The sequence below is a fragment of the Eptesicus fuscus genome, chromosome 15 (assembly GCF_027574615.1).
Source record: "Eptesicus fuscus isolate TK198812 chromosome 15, DD_ASM_mEF_20220401, whole genome shotgun sequence".
Classification (NCBI taxonomy): Eukaryota; Metazoa; Chordata; class Mammalia; order Chiroptera; family Vespertilionidae; genus Eptesicus; species Eptesicus fuscus.
Window position 1 is genome coordinate 20,591,929 of NC_072487.1, and position 16,807 is coordinate 20,608,735.

The 16,807-nt window shown below is 39.9% G+C and overlaps 1 protein-coding gene across 1 annotated transcript in view; it reads right to left on the reverse strand.

The window, feature by feature from the left end:
• The window catches only part of CNTLN (centlein), a 275,134-nt gene extending 259,632 nt beyond the window's left edge, over positions 1-15,502 (reverse strand). The window contains exons 1-2 of the mRNA XM_054727420.1: positions 15,128-15,502; positions 6,238-6,326 (exon numbers count right to left, since the gene is read on the reverse strand). Of these exons, the coding sequence (XP_054583395.1) occupies positions 6,238-6,326; positions 15,128-15,478 (440 nt within the window). The 5' untranslated portion in view covers positions 15,479-15,502. The remainder of the gene's footprint in view (positions 1-6,237; positions 6,327-15,127) is intronic.
• Positions 15,503-16,807: the final 1,305 nt, after the last annotated feature.

The following is a 16,807-nucleotide window of genomic DNA, read 5'->3' on the forward strand; positions in this document are numbered from 1 at the left end:
CCTCCATGAACAAGAAATTTTCCTTCAGTCTTTATCTGCATCATTAACTCTCCTGAGTCTCAAATGTGCCAGTCTACACTGCAGGTACGAACTTAACAGTCACCATAATTAAGTAATAAAATGTTTTTTAAATAATTATCTTTTTTTTTTTAAGAGTTCAGGTGGAGGAGAACTTTTTTATTTATTTTTTAATCCTTACCTGAGGCTATATTTTTATTGGTGAGAGAGAGAGAGAGAGAGAGAGAGAGAGACATTGATTGGTTGTCTCCCATAGGCATCCCAACCAGGGCTCAAACCTGAAACTTGGGTATGTGCCCTGACTTGGAATTGAACTCACAACCTTTCGGTGCACAGGATGACACTCCAGTCAACTGAGCCACACCAGCTAGGGCAAAATAATTCTCTTTCTATTATGTGCTCATACACATCCTTTTGGTTCTGTTTCTCTTTAGAATCCTAATATACCCACTTTCAATAATGGATAGAACAACTAGACTGAAGATCAACAAGGAAATAGAAGACCTGAACAACACTATTAACAAATTAGAACTAATAAACATCATAATACTCACCTCCAAACGTATACTAGTTTATATAAACTAGAGGCCCAGAGCACAAAATCCGTGCATGGGGGATGGGCGTCCCTCAGACCGATCTGCATCCTCTCCAATCTGGGAACCCTCAGGGGGATGTCCAACTGCATTGGACATCCCTCTCACAATCCAGGACTTCTGGCTCCTAACCGCTCGCCTGCCTGCCTGATCCTCCTAACTGCCCTCCCCTGCCGGCCTGGTCGCCCCTATTAACGTTTTTTCTTAAAATCTCATCCCCTTCACACACAATTGTATTTGACTTCCTTACTGGCTTCTCCCTCTCACACAATTTTTCGCTCTCCTTTATGTAACACTTTTCCCTACTGACTCATCATTTATAAACTTTTCTTTCCTCCTTATTTCCTACTCTGTTCCATCATCCTTCTTCCCATCTTTCTCCAACCCTCCCCACATTCCTTCTTTCCTTTATCTTTACCCCTGCCCTCCCTCCCCTTTTCCTTTCTTCCCACCTTAATTTTTTTCTTCACTTCCTCCCTCGGACCTGCTTTGCTCCCTCCCCCATTTCTTCCTTCTTCCCATTCTCCTTTTAAGCTCTAATGGCTCCCCTTTAAAACTTTTCTTCCCTTCCCTCCCTCTTTCCCTCTCATCCTACCTTTCCCATACATTCTTCTCTACTTACTTCCACTGTTTTAATGTCTATCTACCTGCCTAATTATTCACTATCATTTATCTTTTATTTTTCTGACTCCTACTTTTAAAATCTGTCCCCAGTACACAACTATACTTGATTTTCATTATAGCTCCTACAGTTCACTCTACATCCTTCTTTAACTCTGCTCTCTTTTTTTCTTTTCTTTTCTTTTTTTTTTTAACTCTGCTCTCTACTGAATCCTTTATAAAGTTCTTCCCTCCCTTTCTCCCTTCTTAAAGCTTCCATTCGGGGGGGGGGGGGGGGCGTTAACCCCCAGCCCAGGGCTCAGCCCCGGCCAGGTGTTCGCTGCCCCCCTTCCCCGGCCTCCCCGCTGCTGTCCTGCTCCCGTTCCCTGCCCAGGACGCCTGGCCCAGTGAGAGTGGCCGAGACCTGCACAGCCTGGACGCTGCTGCTGCTGCCACAAAGCAGGAGCGCCTCTGCCCGGACCTGTGGGTGCCTCCCCACCAACGGCCTGCACTGGAGGCCACCGCCCTCCTCCCACATCTGGGCGGGGCTCCTGCCCTGCTCCTCACCGGCGCACCTGCTCCCCACTCCCCGTGGTTGTCACCCCTTCCCGTGTGCAACCTTGCGTTTCCTTCCCTTTTCCATTCCTGCATCTTTTTCTTGTTCCCTTTCTATATTTCTGTTTCTCCTCTCAGCCTGTCTGCATGCAGGCCTGCCTTCCTCTCCCTCTCCTTTCTTATCCCCTCCTATCATATCCTATCCTACCCTGGGCCTTGCAGCTGCCTGAGCAGAGGGCGGGATGTAGCCTGCTGATCCAGTGGTGATGTGACACTGTAACGGATAATTTGCATATTTCTCTATTATTAGTATAGATACTTTTTAAGTACACATGGAATATTCCAAGGATAGACCATATGCTAGGTCATTAAAAAAAAGAAAACTCAATAAATGTAAAAAGATAGAAATAACACAAAGGATGTTCTCTAAACAAAATGGAATAAAATTGGAAATCAAATGGAAAATTGGAAAACTCACAAATATTAAGCACCCTTCTAAATAAACAATGGGTCAAAGAGGAAATCAAAAGAAAAATCAGAAAATATTTTTAAATAAGGGAAAATAAAGACAGAATATTAAAACATATGGGATTCAACTAAACAGTGCTTAGATGAAAATATATAGCTCTAAATACCTATATATTAAGGAAGAAGAAAGGCCTGAAGTCAATAACCTAATGTTCCACCATAAGACAGAAAAAAAGAACAAACTGAGCCTAAAGCAAGCAAAAAGAAGGAATTATAAAAATTAGAGAAGTTGATGAAATAGAGAATAGAAAAACAATAGATAAAATTAATTAAACCAAAAGCTGGTTCTTTGAAAGAACAAAAAAAAAACAACGAACAAATCTTTAGCTAAACTGACATGGTACAAAAGAAAGAAGCCTCTTATCAACAGAACTGGAAATTTAAAAGTGACCTGACTGGTATGGCTCAGTTGATTGAGTGTCATCTCCGAACCAAGGAATTGGTGGTTTGATTCCTAGTAGGAGCACATGCTCAGGTTGCAGGCTTGGTCCCGGGTGGGGGTCATGCAGGATGCATCTGATCAATATTCTGCTCTCACACTGATGTGTCTCTCTCCCTCTCCCTCTCGCTTCTTCTTTCTCTCTAAAAATCAATGGAGGATTTAAAAAAAATTTTTAGAGGTAATTGCTGTTGCCATTCTTTTAAAAACAAAATTTAGGCTATCTGGCATGGCTCAGTGGTTGAGCCTTGACCTATGAACCAGGAGATCATGGTTCAATTCCTAGTCAAGGCACTTGCCTGGGTTGAGGGCTTGATCCCCAGTGTGGGATGTGCAGGAGGTAGCTGATCAATGATTCTCTGTCATCACTGATGTTTCTACCTCTCTTTCTCTCCCTTCATCTCTGAAATCAATAAAAATATATTTTAAAAAAAGAAATTTTAAAGTGTATATTACTAACAACTTAATAGAAGCTAAAAGGATTACGAAGAAATATATAAAAAACTGTATATTAGCAAATTAGGTAACCTAGAATAAATGGACAAATTCCAAGAAAAACATAATTGACTCAAGGAAAAATAGAAAACCTGAATCAACAAGTAATTTCAATTAGTAATAAGAAAACAATTATCCACAAAGGAAGCCCAGGCCTGTCTAGGATCATCACTGAATTCTACCAAACACTTGAAGAAGAATTAATACCAATACTTCAGACATTTTCCCTCTTCCAAAATATAGAACAAAGGGAATACATCCCAATCCATTTTATAAAGCTAACATAAACTCTGATCGAAAAGAAAAAAATAAAAACGGACAAGGACATCACAAGGAAAAGAACTACAAACTAATTTCTCTTATAAATACAGAGTTAAATGTTGATCAGTTCACAAATATTTTGTGTCCACAAGCTCACAGGAACCTAACAGTTAATATACCATAGGAGCAATAGTTCAGTGTGTGCTAATTCAGTGTTTGCAATGACTTTATAGAAAACAACTGCTGTGAATAACAATAATTGACTGTAAACATAATGTTACTGGGTAAAATAACATGTCTAGAATTTGCTTCAAAATAATCCATTGGTCGTAGAGGGAGCAGAGTAGCAGAAGGGAATAGAAGTTTATAGATGAAACAATATTGGTCATGTGTTGATAACTGTTCAAGCTGGGTGATGAGTAAACATGGGAGTTAATTAATGTATTCTCTCTGCCTTTGCAACTAATTAAAATTTTCCACAATAAAAAGTAAAACATTTACTACAAATGCACATATAAAGACATCTCACCAAAAACCTAAGGGCATATAATAAAGTACCAAAAGACTAAAAAATAAAGAATAATAAATAAGGCCAGCATTTTTCCAAAATGGTACTAATGGCATTTGGAGTAGTATAATTCTTTAACTGAGCAGGATTATCCTATTCATTTAGGATGTTTGGCAATCCCAGCCTTCTTCCACTATGTCAGTAGCACCACTGATTGAAACCAAGAATGCAGGCAAAGCTTTGTCCACAAGGCCATTGTTCACAGCATCACTATAAAACTTTTAAAAAATAAAATAACCTTAATGTACAATAGGAAGACACTGGTTAAATATATATATGGTTTATCAAAATAATGGAATACATTATAACACCTAAGAATATTATACTTCCTTTTAAAGAAAAGCCTCCCCAGAAAGACATTTTTCAAAAGCCCTCCTTCCCCTGGCTGCAGGCAGCTGGCCCCGCCCCCCGCCCACACCCGCCTTGGACTGGCACCACCCGCATCCACCGCCACCCACCCCCGGTTCCCCATTCCCCATCAGGCAATCAGTGCCTGCCAGCTGAGGGGGAGGGGCCAGGAGGTTGCCCGACAGGCCCCGATCAGGTGATCAGGGTGGTCAGTGTGCATCATACTGACTGGTTGTTCTGGTCATTCTGCCGTAAGGGTCTCTGGGCTTTTATATAGATAGATGAAAAATAGAAATATTAAATGATGAGAACAATGACCTAAAAATACTTTAATATTTGCTTCTGTCACAACCAAGAGTAAAGTGAAAATTAAAGAATAGCTTTAGAAAGTTAAAAAATATAACACATTAGCAAGTTTAAAAATATATAAAAATAAAAGAAGAGGAGGATAAAGAAAGAATAACAGAAATGATAACTGAAGTCCCAAGAACATATCTTCTCAAAGGTTTATTCTGCTAAAAAACAGAGTGGGCAGAGTGATCACATTTTATCTCAAGGATAACTGAGGAAGTTACAAGGGTATGTTAACAAAAGACTTTATTCTGATTATCATAAGGGAAATCTGATTGATGAATTAGACATACAAGCAACATGAGGAGAAACTGATTACACTATTTTAAGAGCTCACACTAATCAAGGACAGTGAAATTAAACATAGATATATATCACAGATTTAAAAACGATGAATGCCAGCAATAGCCGAATGATCCCAGGGCAAAAGACTCCAAATGTAAATGCAGTTCAGAGTATCAAAAATAATATTCAGGTTACATAATCATGACTCCAATAAAGAAAAAGAAAAATGCATCCATATGCTTAGCTTCTCATTTAGGAAATGTAATGGAATTCATTTAATAGGAAAGCAAGTTTTTAATTGTTCTGCTAAGTGTCATGGGAGTACTGTATATCAAATGTTTGATAAGGTGTACCTAACATCACTCCACTGTTTCTAATGACCAAATAAAGGCCTAATAATCTACAGTTGAATAACGGCATCTCACACTGGATAATACAGTGTTAAGTGAAATCCCTCAACCTATTCCAGAATACTTACTATACTCTGGTAAGGTCATCCCAGGTTTTAAAGTAAATACTGCAATTAACTTAGGGGAAAATGGAGCATGTCTAGGAAGATGCCAACAAGAGCAATCTAAGAGTAAGAAACCAAACTACAGGGACTTCTCCAATTTTTAATGTTGAGCTATAACAGCTAATCTCTCTCTCTCTCTCTCTCTCTCTCTCTCTCTCTCTCTCTCTCTCTTTCTCCACGTTACAGTTTACCTCTTTCTTGCAAACTTCCCAAATATGTCAGAATATGAGCAAGAGATATGGCTTACTTATCTGTACTACCTGGTGAACTGGCATCCCTTGAAATAAATCCAATACTTTTATCATTTGGAAATTAAATACATCTCTTTCAGTTAGCGATTTTCAATTGGTGTGCTATAAGAATTTTGAAAACATGCAATACCTGACTAGTCAGAGGCACTGACCTCTTTTCCCGTAGGTTTTTAAATAAAAAATGACAACAGCCAACACAATGATAGCCATCTGGTGTGAATGAATCAAAATTATACATATTTTTTGACAGATGGGCAAAAGATATATTTTTTTGGTGTGCCGCAGAAGTTTAGTAATTAGTTGATGTGTGCCATGAGATGAAAAAGGTTGAAAATTGCCACTTTAGGGGATTAACACCAATTCCTAATTTTCATAATGAAAAACAAATTCAACAAGCAAAATACTCATGAAAAAATAACTCAGGCACTTACCTTTCCACAATCAAACTGACTGTTTGTGTGATATCTGGATTTGTCACCTGGAGACGTTTCCACAAAGACCATACAAATTCTTTATCAGCCTTAAAAAAAAAATTGACATTTTAAATGCATTGCTTTGTAGCTGTAATGGAGAAGACAATACACTACATAAAGTTAAAAATGAAAACACCAAATTACTTGATTACTAGTACTATAACTATAAAATAGATTCTTAAAAAATATAGTGGGAAGCTTTATTTTAAAAAGTTCTTGTACTGATAACCCATACACACTTCCACTATTTCTACCCTTCACATTTTAGAGTATAAACATTGAAATGCTGAATAACAAGGTAAATTTGCTCTAAAAGGAAATGGCCCTCTAGCTATTGCTCCCTTTTCAGCAAAATTCCTTGAAAGAGCCCCTTCTGTCTCCATTTCTTTACTTCCCAATATAACCTCCTCCAGTAATGTTGTCCTTCTCACTATTATGCTAAAATCATTTTTAAAGGTCATCTATATACTCAAATCCAAGTGGACAATAAACACTTCCAGTCCATAAGGCCTTGATCAGTTGTTATCAACTATTGACTGTTAGGAATCATTTTTGAGGAGTTTGTGCTTTCTTTAAATAGTGATGCTCTAGAGATTCTGATTTGTTTCAGGTAAGGTGCAAGTATTTTTTAAAAGCTCCTGAGGTAATTATGTGCACACAATTTTGAGAACCACTGCTCTAGGTGAACTCATTTAATCCCATGGTTTTACATATCAACTCTACACTGATGACTCCCACATTTCTCTTTCTAGCTGTCTCCTCTACCCATATCTTGAATCTCCAACTGCCTAACAATTCTACTTGAATGCCTAATAGGTATCCCAAATTTAACTTAGCCAAAATAAAATATTTGATTTCCTACCCTTTCCAAAACCTACACCTCTGTGTCTCAGAAAATGACACCATCTACTCATTTGTTCAAAGGCCTAGGATTCAATCTGAGTTGCTCTCTTTTTCTCACATTTCATATCCAAACCATCAGTAAATCCTATTGGCCTTAGCTAAAAATATATCCCAATTCTAAGCACTTCTCAACTCTTCCATAACTATCACCCTTGTCCAAGTCAAGTCCATCTCTTGCCCAGCTCTCCACAATGGTCCCCGCCTAGCCTTTTAACAAGTCAAAATCCTCTGATTCCTGTCAATTAGGAAAAGAATCCAAACTCTTAAGACTACAAGACCCGTTCCCCCCCCCCCCCCCCATTATCTGGCCCCATATACACCTGTCCAACCTCATCTATCACTCTTTCCCTTGTTCACACTGCCTTTTTTGCTTCACCTGTACCAGAGCCTTTGTACATGTACTATCCACCAGATCTTCATGTAGATTATTCCTTCACTTCATTCAGGTCTTGGCTTATATGTCACCTCTTCAGAAAGACTTCCCTAATTATATTTATAGCCACCAAAACTGGTAAGTCTCTGGTTAACCCCTTGACCTGTTTAATTTTTTTTTCACAGCACATTTTAAAATACTATTTTTGATTGTTTGTTTGTTCATGTTTACTTGTGTGGCAGATATCATTTATCTTTAGCTCTTTCCATCATCCATTATCCCCTTCCTATTAGTTACAGAAAACATTTTAGCTCTTTGCTGCCCAATTAAAAGACAGGCCTCTCTTGCTTATAAGCTATGTGACTATGCTCTGCCAATAAAATATAAGAAGTGTTGTTGGAAATATTAAAATTAGTTTTATGTCTACCAATTGTGTTACAAAAATTTTTTACAGCATGTTGTTGTTTAACTACCTTTGGGGAGAAAAGGTAGTTATTTATTTCATATATTCAAATTTACCCATCAATTACATTATAGCTTATGGATTTTATGTACCAAATAGAAGCCCTTCTCTACTCCAATATTAGAAATATATTTACCTATATTTACTTCTAAAAATTTATGTTTTCATTTTTTAATGCTCTAATGTTTTATCTATTTTGTGGTGTGTTTTTTTGTTAAAGACTTTTGACAGCCTGAATACTAGAGTACTGTAACAATCCTTATACATCATGCACTGTTTTATCCATTTAAAAGTAAGAATTCAACTTTTGGGCTAAAGACAAGAAATGTCAATAAAGGGTGTGCAAAACTAGGTTTGCAGTTTTAAGTATGCAAAAATAGTTTATTCTTATATTATTTATTAACTAGAGGCCCAATGCATGAAATTTGTGCAAGGGGCTCGGCCCATCGCAGCCCCTGCTGCCTCTTGGCCCCACCCACTGGTCCTTCCAGAAGGTTGTCCGGAAAGTCATTCCAGAAAGTCATTCCACTGTCATATTAGCTAATTAGGTCTAATTAGCATATTAACTCTTTATTATATAGGATTATTGTATTATTTGCCATACAAACTGTAAGCCTACTTTTGCCTACTCCATATATGAACATGTCATAACCTACTCAAAAAGCAATGAAGATATGGAAAAAGTAAGTTAATACAACATTCTGTGCTCTAATATCCCTATTTTTAAAAGGTATGTTGATGACATTACAAAATCTCTTGAAACCAATGTTAGCTAAATATATATCTTCTAGCTTGCTTCCAAACAAATTATCAAAGATTGGCATGTATTTTAATCTCAACTTTTCTACCTAAAGTACTAAGCAAGAAATAAAAATAAAAATGTTAAAAAATGTTTTCAACATTTATAAAATAACTGGGTTACTTCAGCTTAAAAAAGTATGACTTACTAATAAAGGACTTGGCTCTAGCAGTGAAAGTGACATAAGAAATCTATAAATATCTGTTGAGAAAATGTTTACACCTTAGTTTATACTTTTTTCTTTTTGTTGTTGTTATGGTTAATGGTTATTTTACATATCCTCTTCAATCCCCAATGAAAAGAAAGTAACAATAAATTCTCCTTAAGCTGTTTATATCATAGAGTCCAGAGAAAAAAGCCTCCTTCTGAGGAAAAGAATCCTCTAAAAACATTCTATTGTTTACAGTTTATACCCAGAAGTCATTTTGGGAATTACTTGCTAATTTCAAAATTTCTTTATTTTAAAATTTCTTTCTTTTATTTATGGTAACAGTATGCAGATTTTCTTTTTGACCTAAAAATACTCAAATGTATAAGTGATACCTAGTTTGAAAAAAAAGTTATTTTATGAGCAATAAAATGCTATGAATAGATGTGGGACTAGTCTATATATTAGTTTTTATGAATTTCTCAGTTATTTAAATGTTATTTCATCTTCAATGTGGATTATATTTCTAGTTGCTAAAAAGGCTTCCTTTCATATACGAAAAGAAATAAAGGCTCCAGAAAACACAAAACTAGTTTTCAAACTGTTTCAGACATTATTAAAATAAGAAAACTAACCACTGCCAATAACAGTCTTTATGTTTTCCTATATTTCACTTCCTTTGAATACTTAAATATATTCTTTAAAAAATAAAAACCTTTAAAATTATTAATAAAATTTTATTACTACAGAACTTCTACACAGAATCAAATAATTAAATTTTAAAATCCTACTCCTTCTCACAGTTTATCAAACTCAGCCTCTGAATGAGTTGACTAAATGCAAGGAGACTTGAGTCTAAATTATCTTAGTGGATTAGCTTTGACTTTCACTTATCAGCTAGCATGGAAATACATATCCACTTTACAGATACAGACACCCAAAATTGTCTTTTTCACTGGGTTCCTAATCTACCAGCCCCCAGTTTAGTATCTAACAAAATAATAGGTGGGGTAGGAAGATGGCTGCCGACGGGAAGGCAGGCTACAAGATAGTGTGTGAGAGAATGAAAGGAGAGTGTGTGGACATACGGGGAGTGTCTATTTGTGAGTGAGGGACAGCTATATTCCAAGGGAATGCTGGGCCTGCCGGACCGGGCTCCCCTGACCGGGCAGCCTCCACTGCTGCTGAAATCTCTCCTAGAGTGACTGGCTCTGCCACAGAGAGTGAGACATCTTGAAGGGGAGAGTGGCTGTGATTGGAAGCCTAGCCTTACCTTCAATCGGGAAGAACTGGATACCTCACGGGACCCTACAACCACAACACCCAGGGACCAGCAGCGAACCCACGAACACCGGGTCTTAAGAAGCATGAATACGCAGACTCAGACAAGTTCTGCACCTTCTCACGGAAAGGTCAGATTTCGCCCAGAGAAAGGTGAGGGCTCTGATCCAGGAGAGAGAGAGCTACATAACCAGACACACGGAGAGGAGAGATCATGGGGAGACAAAGAAACAGCCCACATATGAAAGAAAAGGAGGCATCACCAGAAAAGAAAGTAAACAAAACGGAGGCAAGCAATATGTCAGAGAAAGATATCAGAGAAATGCTCATAAGGTCGCTGAAAAGGGTGGAAGACAAATTCAACAATATGTGTAAGAACCAAGAGGAAATGAAGAAGAACCAAGAAGAAATGAAAAATGACATCACTGCAACAAAGAACTCAATAGAAAGCATCAACAGTAGACTAGAAGAAGCAGAGGACTGAATCAGTGAGCTAGAAGACAAGGCAGGAAAAAATACCCAAGCAGAGCAGCATCTAGAAAAAAAGCTTAAAAAACAAGAAGAGAGCCTAAGGGAACTTTGGGACAACACGAAATGAAACAACATGCACAAAATAGGGGTGCCAGAAGGAGAGGAAACTGAGCAAGGAATAGAAAACCTATTTGAAGAAATAATGACAGAAAACTTCCCTGATATAGGGAAGAAAAAACTCACACAAGTCCAAGAAGTTAACAGAGTCCCAAACAAAATGAACCCCAAAAGACCAATGCCAAGGCACATTATAGTTAAATTGGCAAATACCAGCAACAAAGTAAGAATCTTAAAAGCAGTCAGAGAGAGACAGCGGTCAAGGATCCCCCATCAGATTAGCGACTGATTTCTTATCAGAAACACATCAGGCCAGAAGGAATGGAATGAAATATACAAAGTCATTCAAAGGAAGGGTCTGAATCTAAGAATACTGTACCCAGCAAGGCTATCAATAAAAATTGAGGGTGAAATCAGGAGCTTCACAGACAAAAAAGGACTAAGGGAGTTTATCACCACCAAACCAGCAATGCAAGAAATGCTAAAGGGTCTGCTATAAAAAGAAGAAATAGGAAGTGAAGAAGGAACACAGGCATAAAAAATAAAAATGGCAACAAACAGGTACCTATTAATAATAACTTTAAATGTAAATGGATTAAATGCCCCAATCAAAAGACATAGGTTAGCTGAGTGGATAAGAAAATATGAACCATATATCTGCTGTCTACAGGAAACCCACCTCAGAAAAAAAGGACTCACACAGACTGATGGTGAAGGGATTGAAAAAGGTATTTCAGGCGAATGGAAATGAAAAAAAAGCTGGGGTAGCAATACTTATATCTGACAAATTAGATCTCAAAGTGAAGGACATTAACAAGAGATAAGGAAGGCCACTTCGTAATACTAAAGGGAGCAATCCAACAAGTAGAAATAACTCTGGTGAACATATACACACCCAGCCCTAACTGGTTTGGCTCAATGGATAAAGCATTGGCCTGCGGACTGAAAGGTCCCAGGTTCGATTCCGGTGAAGGGCATGTACCTTGGTTGCGGGCACATTCCCAGTAGGAGGTGTGCAGGAGGCAGCTGATGGATGTTTCTCTCTCACCGATATTTCTAACTCTCTCTGCCTCTCCCTTCCTCTCTGTAAAAAATCAATAAAATATATTTTTAAAAAACCAAACATATACACACCCAATACAGGAGCACCCAAATACATTTAAAAAAACAACAACAACATAATAGGCCACCAATAGACCTGTACTGGAGGAACGAATTCAATAAACATATGAAATATATTTCCCATATTTAAACAAAAAATGAAAGGAGTTTAATTACAAAGTATAGTACCAAGTAGCCACTCAATAAATTATGAAAATTAACTGCATGAAAATATTTACCTCCTAGAATAACGATACTATCAATGATAAGGATTCTAATGATTTAATACAGTATGTTCTCTTTTTTTTTTTTTTTTGCTTTTGAGTGACTGGACAGCACAGCTAAATTTATTACAAAAAAATAATAACTGGCTGAATTCTCTGGTCATATACTCTTAATTCCAATATTGCATGCTTCATGAAAGTTAGTTTCATCATTAAAGTTGAAATAGTGAATACATATTTCATTTCAATGCCCTAAATAATTTTTACCTGAAACTGGTTTACAGCTTGACTGCTACTAAAAAAGGAACTAAGCTTCGAGATATACATACACATACATATATATGTTACACATACTTTTTCTCATCTGATATTACAAAAGGAGTAATAAATGTGCACATACATGGACCCACATCATCCTTTGTCACAAATAGAACATATTCTTGAATAATCAAAATATGGTGATGTTAGGTTCTACACAGTGGACAAAGCATCAATGTCATGGACTTAAATTTACCATTTGGAACATCATTGAACATTCCTTAGGAAAAAGCTACATTTGGAAGCTCATGTCCTATCCTTAATAAACCCAAAACAGACAGCTTTTCTCTCATCTTGTAATTAATCATGTTTTCTTAAACTAAGCATTATGAGTATGTTGCTTGCTAATCTGAGACCATATGAAAAAACTTTTAATTAAATATACCATCACATAGAGTAGGATAAGATGTTCGTATTCAACAAAACACTTGGAACTGAGATTGTTTTCTATTACACGCTAATTCTGAGTCATTCCCATAGAGAGGAGATATGGAATCACTCAAACTTCATATTTCTCCAAGTACATATAATTAAATTCCTGTAAGTTAAATGTGGGGGGAAAAAACAACTAACCTAAATGAAGCTACTACTTATGACCGGAGACTAATTATCAGATTTCTTTCTCCCAAACTGTACATTTGACCCATTACTAGGTTGTGAAATGAATTTAAATCTGAGCTGCATTTTCTTAAATAACAGAATTTTAAAAAATATATCAGTTAATAACATAGTAAATATTCTTTCTGAAATTATATGTGTATGTATTATATGTATATGTACTAGGTTGAGATGTAAAATGAATTTCCTATTTTGGAAATTGCAATTTTGTAAAGATTTGAAAAATATAGGGTTAATACTATGTATCCTTGGGTAGTGTGATTTCTAGCTGAATAAGTGGAAGAACAAGTAATTTGAATAAGTGGAAGAACAAGAACAAGTAAATTTAAAAGTGAATGTGTAATTCCTTAAATACTTGTTTACAAAACAAGTGGGAGTTCATTATTACTTCCCATGTTTCCCCAAGAGCAGGAGTATGGTTTGAAGTTTTATGATATTCAGGAAACTATCAATCTTGTCTCACATTACTGGAATGCCTATGATCACCTAAGTGTCAATATTACAAAAATCTCAGGTGCCACTGCTCTAAGCTAATTATGACCATCTCTATTCTTAAATCTGCATAGAATACTTCATTCATCTTCCTAGTCCCTTACATGTCCAAGATCACAAAGGCCAACATCCTGTTTGAAGCCAATTTTTTAAAGAATTTAACAGTGGATGGATTTAGGGGAAGCAGTCAGTCACTGGGCTGTTTCCAACATATTTTCTTAATCAAATCAATCATAAAAATATCTTAGCTCCTTAGCCACTAAAGGCATAACTATGGGAAATACAGAATGAGGTAGGGGTCTGGAGAACAGTGTAGAAGATGTGGGCAAATAGTACCTTAGGACCCCAACGGTTACAATGAAACAATGGTTTCATATATTTAAATTACCCAAGGGTGAGGTGTGCAGATGACACCATGCTTTACTTCTCTATAGTGTCTTTTCTTTATCTCTTCGGTCCTTTTCCACTGCAGAACAGAAAATGGGAAAATAAAAAGGAGGCAGCCACCTAATACCTACCCACTTGTTTAAACAAAGGCATATTCAACTTCAACAAGAGTTTCCTGTTTTTATAGCCTTGACTCAATCAGCAAGGACCTACAAAAGGGGCAAAATAATCCAATAGAACAAACTGAGAGAATTTCATGAATTTTTATTCAACTAAACTGATGGTACTCGTAAAGATACCTTGGTGTTTTGCAGCTCCTAACTGGTTCTGTCTCGAAGACAGTGATTCAAAGACCTACTATGAACCCCCGACATGTCATTACCCAACCCCGTCCGTCTAAAGGTTCTGGTAAGAGCCAAGAAGTGTGGTAAGGATGCAACATGAAAGGGCAATCAAAATCTCTCTGAACATGATCAAGCCATCTCTGGTACACACAAACTCTACAAATCACAGGAAAGTTATGTTAACGCAACTGACCTAGCAAATACATTAGAGTGAAATGTCTCACTCGAGGACCACGGGATTCCTACGGCGGGTTAGTAAGTATCATCTAGTGTGTGTTCAAGTACCCGCCCCAAGACTCCCTAAAAGTTACTGGTCTGTGTTTACAACTTACGTTTGACTTAAGTTGGCTTACTAACAAGGGAAGGTGTGGGTCTGAACCTTAAAAGCAGGCTCCTCCCTCGGTGGGTTTTACTTGAACAAGTGTTTTAGACTTTGCTGTTCAACATTTCACCTCGTGCCCTGCACGCCGCGCCTGCGGCACCCGGTACCTCTGCGGTCGGACGGGGAGACTGGGCTTGGGGAGGAGGTGCGGGGAGGGTGCGCCTGCCCGTCCAGGCGGTGTCCAAGGGAAGAAAACCAAACCCCGGGAACCGAGAACTCAGTTCGGCGGGTGTCCAGGGAGGGGCGGGAGCCCGCGGTCGGGCAGCGGGGAGCCGGCCGGGCTGCGGGTGGGGAGCCGGGAGGGAGCGCCGCGGGCGGGGCGGGGCGGGGCTGGGTGGCTCCCCAACCCGCGCGGCCGCGCAGCCCAAGGCGGAGGCAGAGGGTCGCGCCTCCCCAAGGCCCCGGCCCGCAACGGAGGCCTCGATACCTGACACAGGGCCAGCTCCTCCTTTAGGCTGCTCAGCTCTTCCTCCAGCAGCTGCATCCGGGTCACCATGACCTCCTCTACCGAGATGCCCTCTAGCCGCTCGGACCCCGGGGGCGCACCGAGGAGGGGAGCCTGAGCCGGAGCTGACCCCCCCGGCCCTCGCTGGCCCCCCGACCCCTCTCCACCCGGCCAGGATATGTCTCCTCGGTCCACGACGCCCTCCCGCGCCGCGCCGCCGAGGCCCGAGGCCTCGCTGCTCACTGCGTGGACCGCAGCTCCCCGCCCAACACGTGAGGACCGGGTCCCCGAAAGCCGCGCTGGGGGCGGAGAGGGCGGCGAGCGCGCCGCCATGGCCTCGGCTGCTAACGGGTCAAGTTCCTTCTTGGAGACTCCACCTCCCTTTCCCCATCCTGGAGAGCCTGGAGCGCCGGTCTACGCATGCGCCAGCCTTTTCCCGCCTGGGCGCGCGGGGTCTCGCGCTCGCGGGTCCGGGAGGGCTTCCCGCGGGCCGCGCGCCCGGCGCCCGCGTTGGACTGCGCACGCGCCACGGCCCACCCTGCGCGCAGCCCCGGCCAGCCCTGCCCGAGGCTTCAGCCCTGCACGCCTCGGCTTGCCACTCATCTAACCCCTGCCCGGCACGCCAGTCTAGCTGGCATCTCCCCTCTTAAAGCCTTTCTTGCGAGCCCCCTGCCCCTAGTGACCCTAACTCTGATTCCTGGCCCTCAAGGCCCCTGCCAACTCGTTCGTCACGTTTCACTGACCGCCCTGGAGTGTTAGTTACTCGGCTAATCTCTCCGGCGCTGGTGCAAGCGCCTGGAGGATGGGGAGTAAGTTGCACGCTGGCGTTCTCTTCACGCCCCTTCGCCCCTTCGCAAAACTGCTTTCACGTACGTTTGACATCCAGCTGACGGATGCCCAGGAGAGGTGCAAAGCCTTGTGCTGAGCTGGGACTCTCAGGCAGGTTTCCCACTTGAATTATGATCTTCTCATACCCTTTGTCTTTTGTTCTGCAAGAGTCATGATTTCCTTTGCTTTTTTTTTTTTTTTTTTTGTCAGCTGCTTCATGTGCTGGCTGAATATCAGAGCGAGTGTGACCCACGCTGCCTGACAGTTTGGGTCCTTGGAACAATTTGAAGTCAATAATTCGGAGTGCGGTTAAAGAAACAAGACCAGCAGCCCCGCATTGGTCAAGGGTCATCTGTACATGGAAAATTCCAGAAATTACCAAAAAGAAATCATAAGTTTAAAAGAAAGACCAGCTCTCTTTATCCTTTTTAAAAGAATTCATTTTCTTCCTCCCTGCTATCTCTTTCTTTATAAACTTCGAATAGGCAACATTCTCTTTGTCATCATAACACGTCCTACTAGTGATACGTTCAGTAAAGAGATGTACATTGAACTAGCAATAGAGTTCCACCTAAACTAGATCTGCTCTCCCCAGAAGAAAGGGCGCCAGAATATGGCAGAGCTAGGTGGGGAGGAGAGGACTGGGAGTAGGGGGATGTCTGCTGTAACTGATGACCTCTTCATGTAATCAAAACTATGGCTCTGTGGCCGAATCTAGTCCACACTCAAAAGACAGCCCCCTCCCCAAATTAGAAGCCGGTGAAGGCAAGATGAGTGAGCCTCCTTCCCACTGAAGGTGAGTGAACACCTCTCATTTAGAAAAGGATGACATTA